This window comes from Myotis brandtii, unplaced genomic scaffold (genome assembly GCF_000412655.1).
Source record: "Myotis brandtii unplaced genomic scaffold, ASM41265v1 scaffold10, whole genome shotgun sequence".
Taxonomy (NCBI): domain Eukaryota; kingdom Metazoa; phylum Chordata; class Mammalia; order Chiroptera; family Vespertilionidae; genus Myotis; species Myotis brandtii.
This window is the reverse complement of record NW_005353325.1, coordinates 3,616,017-3,628,334: the sequence shown is the minus strand read 5'-3', so window position 1 is coordinate 3,628,334 and position 12,318 is coordinate 3,616,017. Positions and strand designations below refer to the sequence as shown.

Sequence of the window (12,318 nt, the reverse complement as noted above, 5' to 3'; positions counted from 1 at the left end):
GGATGGGGGGGGGGGGGGGCGCTACTCATCCTGCCCTTGAGGCAGAAGAAGCCCTCCGGGCCTCCCTGACCGCCCTCATCTCATTTTGAGTTCACTCCTTAAACTGTATTTAACGTTCACTTTGCAAAGGCAAGCGGTGTATCTGGAGACATGTATGTCGTCAATGTCATAAAGCTGTAAGAAAGTGCAAGATTGTGTTTAGAGAAGTGAACTTCACCTGGTTGGAGACAGCACCGTCGTTTGTGTTGGGCGCCTCAGTGTCCCCGTCTGTGAAAGAGGCACAAGGTTGTCTGCATGATGTGCAGTGACATCGAAGGCCTGTGGCGGGGGGACTGGCCGTGCGGGTGGAGGTCTTCAGGGTTCTGCCTGATGCACTGCAGACCCGTGGAGGCTGGTGGGCGTGGAAGCAGCAAGGGGACATCCCCAGGCTCTGGTGGGGACTGGCTCCCTGGTGTGGTGGTTGGTGACTTGAACTTGGGTTTCTCCCATTGCTTTCCCTTGCTTTTCAGTTTCTACAGGAGCAGCTTAGCCCTTGGGTCCTCAGGGTGCCCCCTGCTGCCCCCCCCCCCCTTGGGTGCACAGTTTGCTCTCTGGAGTAAGACATTGCCCTCCTGTGCAGGGTGAGAGAGTGTGTGCCTTGCCTTCCTTCTACAGGGTATTTCCCCCCCCCCCCCCCCCCACACACACCACCATCAAAGCTGGAACCCGTGCTCTTTTAATGCCAGGTTGGGGGGAACCTCCCTTGTAGCTAGTAGTACAGGCCCCTACAGGGAATCTGAGGAGGCTTGATGGAGAAGTCTGGAGGTAAGGTGATCTGACTGCCCTTCCCCCATCACACAGCCTTTTCAATCTTCTGTCCCACATTTCGTTGCAAGATTAACACATGGCAAAGGAGCATTAAGGAGCCATGTGGCAGCTCAGGAGTGGAATTGAGACCCGCTGCTGCTGGCTTCAGTTTTCAGCACTGTTGGATGTGGTCACTGCCCTGGTCAGCAGAACAAGCGCCGGGGCTTTCCGGGGTGATAGCTCCTAGGGGATTGGCGCAGGGCCCGTTGGAGGAGGTGGGTGGCTCCTGGAGCGTCTCAGTGTCCTCTCCTTTCCTTCCTTCTTCACGCAGAGACGGCCTCCCGCTCCTTCCTGTCGAGTGGCATTAGTGTTGCTCGGTGCAGCGAAGAGGTGATGCCAGTCCGCCCAGTGTCTCTGTAAGCCAAGCTGAGCTCCGAGGGGACCTTTGAAACCAGAGCAGCTGACCAGTACTCTTCTTTCAGGCTTGCTGGGGTGGCCTCAGGCCTACGGGGCAGCGAGGTGCCGTCCCAGCCCTGGGTGGTACTCCTGTCCTGCTTGTGTGTGGTGACACCTCTCTGAACTAAAGCAGCTTGGGAACTTGAGAGCTAGTGTGTCCCAAGAGGAAGCCAGCCTCCAGCATTTTTTTTTTTTTCCACCCTCAGCGCAGCTGGGGCTTCTTGGCACTCCCGGGCGGAATGTCACTACCTGTTTCCAGTGAAACTCAGCCAGGGAGGCGGGCTGCAGGGAGGGCATGAAAGGAGCAGGCTAGAGCTGTGTCTGGAGAGTTGACAACCTCGTGTGGAATCTTTAAAGAGGCACCACCTTCGGGGTCATCGCCCCGGTGAGGTGAGGAACCAGTACTTCGTAAGTTGGGAGTTTTATGTTCCTCTTTGGACACTGTTGTCTTGAGCAAGTAATGAAGAGTTTGTGCTCTCAAGTTAGACTTCCTGGGTTCAAGGCCTGGATCTCACACAATCTAGCTTTTTGTCCGGGAACAGGTTGCGCTTTGTCTTTCCTTATCTAGAGAAATGGGACGATAGTGGTGCCCACTTCCTAGGACAGTGGTCAGCATACTGCGGCTCTTTGGCCCCTTGAGTGTGGCTCTTCCACAAAATACCACGTGCAGGCGCACATGTACAGTGCGATTGAAACTTCGTGGCCCATGTGCAGAAGTCAGTCTATCTGATAGACGAAACAAGTATACCAGACGAGTGTGGATGGGAGAGTTGGAAGGGGTCTCTAAGCCAGTGATGGCGAACCTATGACACGCTTGTCAGAGGTGACACGCGAACTCATTTTTTTGGTTGATTTTTCTTTGTTAAATGGCATTTAAATATATAAAATAAATATCAAAAATATAAGTCTTTGTTTTACTATGGTTGCAAATATCAAAAAATTTCTATATGTGACACGGCACCAGAGTTAAGTTAGGGTTTTTCAAAATGCTGACATGCCGAGCTCAAAAGGTTCGCCATCACTGGTCTAGGATGTTGTATTGAGTGAGTTACTAGGCCTAGCACATAGAGGTGAGGTACTCAGTGAGTGCTAGCTCTCGTCCGTATCGCCTCATGTCACCTTCAGGTGTTCAAAGGACAAAGGAGATTATGCCTTCTTGGACCTGATGGAAGAAGCCACTGATGTAAACAGCTCACGTGTTCATTTATGTAAACCAAGCCGAATGGCAGTATAGGAGGGCTGGGATGGGAATCCTTAACCCCGCCCCTTATAAAAGGCTGCTCGGGTCACCCTGTCCCTCCCAGCCTCACTTCCCACACGAGAAGGCTTGGTGCTGAGGAGACGGCTGTCTCCGCCTGATCTGACATACATTTTCATTGGACTCCTCTTTAGATTCCGCACGTGATGATGAATTGCTTCCAGGTAGGTCTTCTGGGGGTCTCTCCTCACTGTTTGGCTTCTCACTGGGGCTCCTATTGGTCCTTCCTTCTCCTAACACTGTTTGGTGGGAACTGGTTGGAGTAGTGGTAGAGAGAGCAAGTGAGGATTGCCTTTTTAAACACGGTGATGTTTTTCCAGAAAGGGTGTTAAACAATGTCACCCTTCTAGGTAGGACTTGAACAAACCAAGACCTAGCATTGAAAAGTGGATTTGTTTTGTCACCAGACAAGAAAGGACCCAGCAGAGCGGAAACAAAACGTACCAAATCCTTCATGTGATTGAGAAATAAACACCCCCACCCCCTTTTTTTTTCTTTTCCTCAAACTTCTTGTGCCAGTTTTAGATATAGGGACCTTGGGAAATATTCACATCCCTCCACTGTCCCCGTCCCCACTGAAGTCTTATTGTGCACTGGAAATTTAATGCTGGTTCCCATTTGTTTTAATTTCACTTCCATGTGAATTCCTGCCATAATGATTCTTTTTATAAAAAAATATATTTTATTGATTTTTTACAGAGAGGGGTAGAGAGTTAGAAACATCGGTGAGAGAGAAACATCGATCAGCTGCCTCCTGCACACTCCCCACTGGGGATGTGCCCGAAACCAAGGTACATGCCTTTGACCGGAATTGAACCTGGGACCCTTGAGTCCGCAGGCTGATGCTCTATCCACTGAGCCAAACCGGTTAGGGCCCATAATGATTCTTGATCAACTTGCTCAGGGCTTGTCAGCTTAGCCACAGCGTGTCTGGGTCACAGATAATAAAGCTTGTTTGGCTGGTGTGTTGTAATTTTAAAAATGCACTAGCTGCTACCAAGTATGAGGAAACCTCCCTTGTTGATAATCCTCTGATTTTTGTCCAGACCAATGGACCTAACTTCCTATGTATTCTGCGGCCCTACAAATGGAAGGCTTTTGTTTTGGGTACGTTTTCTGTTTGAAGAACTTGAGGAATTTTCTAAAGAGGAAGCATTTATTAGGAGAAAACAAAAGTGCCCTCTAGAAATTCGACTTGGACTGATGCAAATTGGTCTAAATCACCTCATCTTAATTTTACTTGTTAATGGTGCTGTGAGACGTGCCACAGAGGAAATGTCATGTGGAAAGGAGATTACATTTCTGTTTCCATAAATGGCCATTTGCTGAGGACCTGCTGGGTCAGTGTTGGCACGTACTGGGTGCAGGTGCTAAATAAATGAAGGAGGTGAGTTCTTATCTCCAAGGAGCTCAGGAGTTTCTTATCTTGTGGGTATAACATTGATAAAGATGAAAATTTTAGTGTGTCCACGCAGAAAGGTTGAACAAAATCTCAGCGGCACTACAGTGGAAAGACTGATGAACACAGTAGGATTTTTGTAGTGTATTTGCATTTGAGCAAAGTTTGACTATTTTTTATGTGAAGATGTGATTATAGTCAATGTAACTGTAATTAGAACTGAAATTTTTTTAAAAAAATATATTTTATTGATTTTTCACAGAGAGGAAGGGAGAGGGACAGAGAGTTAGAAACATCGATCAGCTGCCTCCCGCACACTCCCCACTGGGTATGCGCCCGCAACCAAGGCACATGCCCTTGGCTGGAATCAAACCCGGGACCCTTGAGTCCACAGGCCGACGCTCTTTCCACTGAGCCAAACCGGCCAGGGCAGAACTGGAATTTGTACCATTGGTGTCCCTCCAGTTAAGCATGAGTCTAACGGTGCCTTTGAACAAATTGTATTTCTTGCAACCTTAGTTTTTCTCAGCTTTTAAAACTGATTTTGTTGTTGTTGTCAAAACCTTCTTTAATGAGTAGTATCTCTTAGAGCAGTGGTTCTCAACCTTCCTAATGCCGCGACCCTTTAATGCAGTTCCTCATGTTGTGGTGACCCCCAATTTCATTGTTACAAATTGAACATAATTAAAGCATAGTGATTAATCACAAAAACAATATGTAATTATATATGTGTTTTCCGATGGTCTTAGGCGACCCCTGTGAAAGGGTCATTCGACCCCCCAAAGGGGTTGTGACCCACAGGTTGAGAACCGCTGTCTTAGAGTCTTTATAAAAATCTACATCTCTTAATTGGTTAGTAACTACTTGAGTACTTAACTACCTTGTTTAAACTGTGTTGAACATGCCAGATGTTGGCATTTTAGCATCCATTGAACATCCTCAGTATGTGTGTGTGTATATATATATATATATATGTTTTTTTTAAAATATATTTTTTATTGATTTCAGAGAGGAAGGGAGAGGGAGAGAGTGATAGAAACATCAATGATGAGAATCATTGATCAGCTGCCTCCTGCACATCCCCTACTGGGGATCGAGCCCGAAACCCAGGCATGTGTCCTTGATGGAATCTAACCTGGGACCCTTCAGTCCACAGGACGACGCTCTACCCACTGAGCCAAACCAGCTAGGGCCATCCCCAATATATTATTGGACACCTTTGTGAGTGCCAGATTTGAATTCTTTTAAATTAGTGAAATCACCTTGATAAGAAGGGAAAGTAAAATTAGTAAAAATTTGAAACAAAGCTAGAGGATTTTTTATAGAGATCATTTTATTTTGATAAGTCAGTTACTGGCCTGAGGCACGTATATTGAGAATCATTGGAAGAAGTTTTAAAAAACATTAAAAATCACATAATTTGGGAGAAGAGATAACTTGCCTCTTCCTCTGTTTCTCATGCTTCCCATTCTCAGAGATAATTGGAGGCTTATCAGCTGGGTGCTGTTACAATTTCATATGAGAGTCTACTCTGATAGTTGTCAGTTTTTAGAAATTGCTGGGTAAAATGGGTTAATACTTAAAGAAAAATTCTGTTCTGGCCTCTTGGGTGTAATGTAGGCACTTGTGTTGGGTCAGGTCCAAACAATTAAGTCTACTTATTTTTCAGTTTTTTCTTGGAATCCTAGGGTGCAAACAAAGTTGAATGTGAATATTTAGTTAGAAATCAAGATTTGTTATTTGCTGGAAATCAACTTTGTGTTCCAGTTCACTCCTACAGTAAAATCTATTTATTTTTTATTAATGTGGAATTTTGGTATGTTGGAGTTGTACTGAAAGTAATTTTCCATTTTGATTCTCTTAGCAATTAAGAGAAAATTTTCTGGTTCATATGTTCTCCCCTTTCTTCCCTCCAGCCTGCTCTAATTAGTTTGAATGAGTCGAGGTTTTAAGATGGTGTTTAGCCCTAGCCAGTTCGGCTCAATGGATAGAGCGTCGGCCTGTGGACTGAAGGGTCCCAGGTGCCATTCTGGTCAAGGGCACATGCCCAGGTTGTGGGCTCGATCCCCAGTGGGCTTGATCCCCAGTGGGCTTGATCCCCAGTAGGGGTCGTGCAGGAGGCAGCTGATCCATGATTCTCATCATTGATGTTTCTGTCTTTCCTCTTCCTTCCTCTCTGAAATCAATAAAAATATATTTAAAAAATAAGATGGTGTTTAGTTCTGTGGTACCATCAGAAAGGTATATCTTGGTTTTATCTCTAGCCTACCCATGGAGCCAGCCCAACGCAAACTGAAAGAGCTGTAAAAGATGGTGCCTTTTAGTCTAGTTAACCCTTCTGGCCTAAAATTTTAATGCAGTTTTACATAATAAACCTTCACTTGTGCTGAAACCAAATGCTCGTCTAAGGGTTTGAAAAGCCTTGCTGATCTTTTAAGAGAGAAGGCCATGAAAATGAACCAGCAAAGACTTTCTTGAGGCAAATAAATTCTATATTAGCAACCAACCTCAGCCAACATTTTGGAAAGTTTCTGTTCTGGGATTGCTGCTTAGAATTTTGGGGATGTCATAAGTCCTCTGCATGGAATTTTACTATAATTCCGAGGATTATTTGCTATGGATGGAGTGTGTGTGGGGAAACCCTGTTGGTTCCTAAAGCTTCACTTTCCACTTGTAGGTACAACCTTCCTCCTGCCCACCAAGTTCTGATGTCTCTTTCAGAATCTGCAAATGCTTTATAGTAGCTCAGATTTGGGGCTCTTTTTCTTGGGACTCTTTTTCTGGTGGTAAATTTCAGGAAAAATATGGAGAATAACAGAGTGAGTACCCATGTATCTTCCTCCACATGAAGAAATAAAATATTATGAATACAAGTGAACCTTTCCCCACCTATTCCCCTTCCCCCCAGACAGTGACCACTGTTCTGAATTTGGTACTTATCATGTGTTTTTATAGTTTTACTGGATCTGTATGTATTCATAAACCAGATATAGTATTGTTTCTTATGTTTTAAACAAGCTCTGCAATACTGAACAACTCAGTTTGCTTTTGTTTACATTGCAGTGTTAAGATTTATCCATTAAGGTACATGAATTCATCCAACTGGCGTGGCTCATTGGTTGAGCATCAACCTATGAACCAGGAGGTTTTGGTTCGATTCCTGGCCAGGGCACATGTCTGGGTTGCGGGCTCGATCCCCAGTGTGGGGCGGGCAGGAAGCAGCCGATCAATGAAATCAATATTACTCTCTGAAATCAATAATGTATTTTTTAAAAAGATACATGAATTCTAGGCTGTTTTGACTGCTGTATAATATTACATTTCATGAATGTGCTGCATTATATTTATTCATTTTATTGTTGATGAGCACTTGGGTTGACAGTGTCTTGTGTGTGCCCTTTTAGAGCGATGAACAGATTTGAACTCGTCTCCCTGTGCATGTGTTTAGAGGTTCTCTGTGGTCTCTACATAAAAAGGAAATGGCTGGGTCAAAGGAGCTGGGCATCTTTGCCCCTGACATACTGCCAGCTTGCTCTCCGAAGCAGTTGTGCCAATTTGCATTGCACCCAGCAGCGGTGGGGAGTTCCAGTTGCTCCACAGGCTTACAGACACGCCTGGCGTGGTCAGACTTGAGGTTTTGCCAGTCTCACGGGTGTGAAATGGTATCTTCATGATTTAAAATGTGCACTTTCCTGTTGACAAGTGAGGCTAAACATCTTTTATGTGTTTATGACGCTGGGGTTGTTTTTAATCCAGAGGCTTTGGAGCAGTTTTCCAGGGTTTGTAAGTGAGGGTTGCAGGGGTGGTTTTGTGTGAAAATAGGGAAAAGGGTGATGAAGGGGATGATCAGGAAGACCAAAAAACAAAACAAAAAACAGTCAAGGACGATAGGGACAGAACAGAAGATACAGGTGGGGGATGATAAGATGAAACAGGTGAATCCTTATTCTTTTTGCTTTTATAGCAAAAAGACTATTGACTAGAACAGTGGTTCTCAACCTGTGGGTCGCGACCCCTTTGGGGGTCAAACGACCCTTTCACAGGGGTCGCCTAAGACCATCGGAAAACACATGTATAATTACATATTGTTTTTGTGATTAATCACTATGCTTTAATTATGTTCAATGTGTAACAATGAAATTGGGGGTCACCACAACATGAGGAACTGTATTAAAGGGTCGCGGCATTAGGAAGGTTGAGAACCACTGGACTAGAAGATACCGTGAGCCTTGAGAGTAAATTCCAGATACATTACTACCCTGGCCAGGCCTCTCAGTTCAAGTCGCGTGTTTTCACGTGTTGCTTCATTGAAGTTGGCGTTGGTGAAAATCATGTCTAGGGCCTTTTCCAGGGAGAACAACAGGAAGGCTGGACTTGTGGAGTTTTCCTGTTCACCCAGTTGCCTTTTGAAGTCCTGTTAGAAAGGCAGTGTGGGGGTATGTTCTTCCTCCAGGACATTGTGTGTCCGCCAGGTGAGGTGGTACACTGTGCCGGAAACCAGCTCTTATCAGGATCTGATTGAGGTACTTGTGGAATCACTGTCTCAGATATTTAGAAAACAGTCCCCGCACTTTATTTTGATTTTTTAGAGAATGACAGATGCCATCTTATTGAACACAGACATGTATGGTTTTAAAAATATGACTGACAGTAGCTTTAAAAATATATTATACTTCAGTGGTTTTTTTTGTGTACCAAGGAATTGTGCCCACATGCATTCTCTCCTTAAAAATTCAGACTCTGGCCAAGCTGGTTTGGCTCAGTGGATAGAGTGTCGGCCTGCGGACTGAAGGGTCCTGGGTTTGAGTCCAGTCAAAGGCACATGCCTGGGTTGTGGGCTCGATCCCCAGTTAGGGGCGTGCAGGAGGCAGCCAATCAATGATTCTCATCATTGATGTTTCCATCTGTCTCTCTCTCTCTCTCTCTCCCTTCGTCTCTGAAATCAATAAAAATATATTAAAAAAATAAATTCAGACTCTGGGTGTCTGTCCCTGGCACCCACGATGAAGCCTTGGAATGTGCATTCTAAAATAAGTATTCCCTTCTTCCCACTCCCTCCTCATTCTCTTACAGGTGAGCTGACAGCCACATTTTGAGAAATAATTGCTTTCCCTGGGTAATAACCTTGGCCTCCGAAAAACATACAGTGGGGCCTTGACTTACGAGTGTCCCGACTAACGAGTTTTTGCTTTGAGTTGCGAGCTAAAATTCAGGTTACGAGCCAGCTTCAGATACCCCACCGCTAGTTGGCACAGCGAACGTCACAGTGAATGCCACAACATCAGCCCAGCATCACGTGTCATTGTAATGGTGAAAATTGATTTGACATACGAGTAATTTGAGTTACGAGCTCCGTCACGGAACGAATTAAACTTGTAAGTCAAGGCCCCACTGTATTGCGTATAGGAATTATCTGCCATGTTAAAGTTTTTTTAAATTTATGTAAAAATTTTAAGGTAGTAAACTTTCAAGAGCTATAGATCATTGCCATTCTGTAGATGTATTTCTTGATATTACATAGCCAGGTTTTTACTACTTTCTGCTCCTAGAACAGGGATTCCCAACCCTGGCTATGTGTCACGTCACATGAGAAACTTTTAAAAGAAACTTATAAAAAAACCGTAAAGTCTTAACACCCAAAGAGTATGGAAAAAACGGATGTATTTTAATATATTTATATTCAAATACCTACCCTTCAGATTTAACAGATATTAAAATTTAGTCATACTTGGTTGAGATTTTTCTTAGACATAAAATCTTTTAAAAAATCTCTAACCACCCCTGTCTCTTTCCTCTCCTTTCCTCCAGAACTAACCATTTTCCTGAAGTTGGTATGTTTACTCTGCATGTCTTTATAGTTCATATTTTTGAGTCCATAAGCAGTATGTCAGCGTTTGTGTGTAAATACATGCAATCTTTTGCAGCTTTTTCACTCAACAATTATATTTGAAATTATCTTGACACATATAGTTCTAGTATATTCATGCTCACTGCTCGGTAGCCATATTCTTTGCCTTGATGCCGGGTTACTTATTCATCACATTATTTAGGGACAGTTGGGTAGGTTCCATAATATTCTCTCTGGAAACAGTGCCACAGTGAATGCTGCTGTTTCTGCCTTCCTTACGCATGTGCCTTCATTCCTCCAGGACATAGTCCTGGAAGTGGAAGTGCTGTTCCCAGATGTGCCTGTTGGCATTTCTGTTAGGTATTGCCAGGCTGCTCCCGAGAGTGGTTGCCACTCAGCTTTTTTGATATGAAGCTCCTAGGGCCCCACTCCCAGAGTTTCTGAGTGTACGTGGGTGTAGGTCAGTCTGGGTGGATTTTTCAGGCACTTGCCCTTTTTTTGTAAATTGCTGCAGTTTATTCTGATGAGCAGGCAAGGTTGAGAAACCTGTGCTAGACTGGCAGCTAACTCCACAGGCAGGAGCTGGATCGATCTTATTCGCTGTCGATTTCCAGCATTCAGCATAGTGCCTGGCACATGTGTGGTGGATGCGCAGTAAATAATTCTTGGATAATGACGGAAGAGGGGTAGCTCGTAGAAGGGAAGAATTGCCGAAATTTCAGGAAAGCAGGGCCCAGGAATCGCCTGGGATCTTGTTAAAATGCAGATTCGATTCAGTAGGTCTGCAGTGGGACTTGGCCTTTCTAGCCACCTCTCTGGTGACCAGATGGTCCTGGTGTGGGGAGCACACTCACAGCACAGCCCTAGGGAGTAAGAGGAAAACAACGTCCTTCTTCCTCTGGCTCGAGAGAGGAGGAGTTGGGGTTTGGGATCTCAGGCCTCGGTAAATCTCGGGTGTTCCCTCATCTCTTTACAACAGAAAGGCAGAGGATGAGATACCTTCCTCACAGCTCTTTATGGAGAATCTCAGGAGGTCCTGCCGACAGAAGCATTCTGTGAGCTGTGATGCCCTCCCGCATGTTACTTTTCAGTTATTCTCATTCTGCCCGTGAATTAATATTTTCCAAAGCACAGAGCTGTTGGTATCGTAGGATCCAGTGGAATTCTGCTTTTATCTTAGCCTGCTGTCCACATTCAGTGGGCGTTGGGCAGGAGCAGAGGCAGAAGGCACCAGATGGAGTGGTCTGACTGTGGTGCTGGGGAAATGGGGGTTCCGTCTCCCTGTTTCTGTGGTGCGGGGGGACCGGGGTTAGAGAGAGGCCCACAGCTCTCTCCTGGTCAGCTCTGCACTGGAGCAGATCAGGATAGGATAGTAGGGAGACGCTCCGATTTATTCCCCAAGTGAGGCACTTCCTAAGTGAGAGGGGGTGGGTGCTCAAAATAACGATTCAGTACTAATTGCTATGATTTACCCTCTCAGAGACTCGCTTTCTCATCCATAGCCTGTAGGTGATGAGAGAACGTACCTCCCTGAGGGGTTGCAAGACTTAAATGGAATCATTTATGTCTAGTGCTTAGCCCAGTGCCCGGCCATTTTATTACTGTTTTATTCTAGAGCTTCTCTTTTTACCACCAGCAAAGGAGTCTGAATGATGGCATTGGAAAGAACCCTGAACTGGGGACCCAGTTCCATCCTGACCCTGATACTTTGTGGCATTTGGGACCCTGGGCAGTTGACTTAGGCCTCTCTGGGTCTATAGGACGTTAAGAACTGTTCCTGCTGGTGAGCAGTGCTGAGAAGATGAGCAGGCGGGCACCTTGTAATCTAGCTTCCAATCAAAGACCAGACCAGGGAGGGAAAGTGCTGGAGCGGACAAAAGGAGGAAGAAGCTGTGATTTCCAACTGAGAGGTCTTGGAAGACACGGCGCTGATGGAAGACACGGCGCTGGGGAAGGCACGGCGCTGGTGGTGTGTGGCAAAGCTTTTGTATTCACTCAGGATACAATGTTTTTTCTTTTCCTGATAATGAGGGCACATCATATAGTAAAAGATTTTTAGCCCTGACTGGTTTGGCTCAGTGGATAGAACGTCGGCCTGCGGACTCAAGGGTCCCAGGTTCGATTCCGGTCAAGGGCATGTACCTTGGTTGCGGGCACATCCCCAGTAGGGGGTGTGCAGGAGGCAGCTGATTGGTGTTTCTCTCTCATCGATGATTCTACTTGTCTATCCCTCTCCCTTCCTCTCTGTAAAAAAAATCAATACAATATATATTAAAAAAAAGATTTTTACTCATTTAATAAGCGAATAACATACCCTTTTTAAAATTTGGTATATACAGTTAGGTATTTCTACTGAGAAATACACAAAGTAGCTAAGCTCAGTTTCTATCTTTATTTTTTTCAATTACAGTTTATATTCAATATTATTTTGTATTAGTTTCAGGTGTGCAGCATAGTGGTTAGACAATCGTATATTTTACAGAGTGATCTCCCGATATTTTCAGTATCTACCTGGCACCATACATAGTTATTACATACTAGAGGCCCGGTGCACAAAAATTTGTGCACTGT

At 44.8% G+C, this 12,318-nt stretch overlaps 1 protein-coding gene across 2 annotated transcripts in view; it reads left to right on the top strand.

Annotated features, from left to right (window-relative positions):
* The first annotated feature begins 2,398 nt into the window (after positions 1 to 2,398).
* The window catches only part of USP46 (ubiquitin specific peptidase 46), a 59,580-nt gene continuing 49,660 nt past the window's right edge, over positions 2,399 to 12,318 (top strand). The window contains exon 1 of one of the 2 annotated variants that reach the window (XM_014534551.1): positions 2,399 to 2,664. In XM_014534551.1, coding sequence (XP_014390037.1) covers positions 2,647 to 2,664 — 18 coding nt within the window. In that variant the 5' untranslated portion in view covers positions 2,399 to 2,646. The remainder of the gene's footprint in view (positions 2,665 to 12,318) is intronic. The other variant, XM_014534554.1, reaches the window with a different exon arrangement.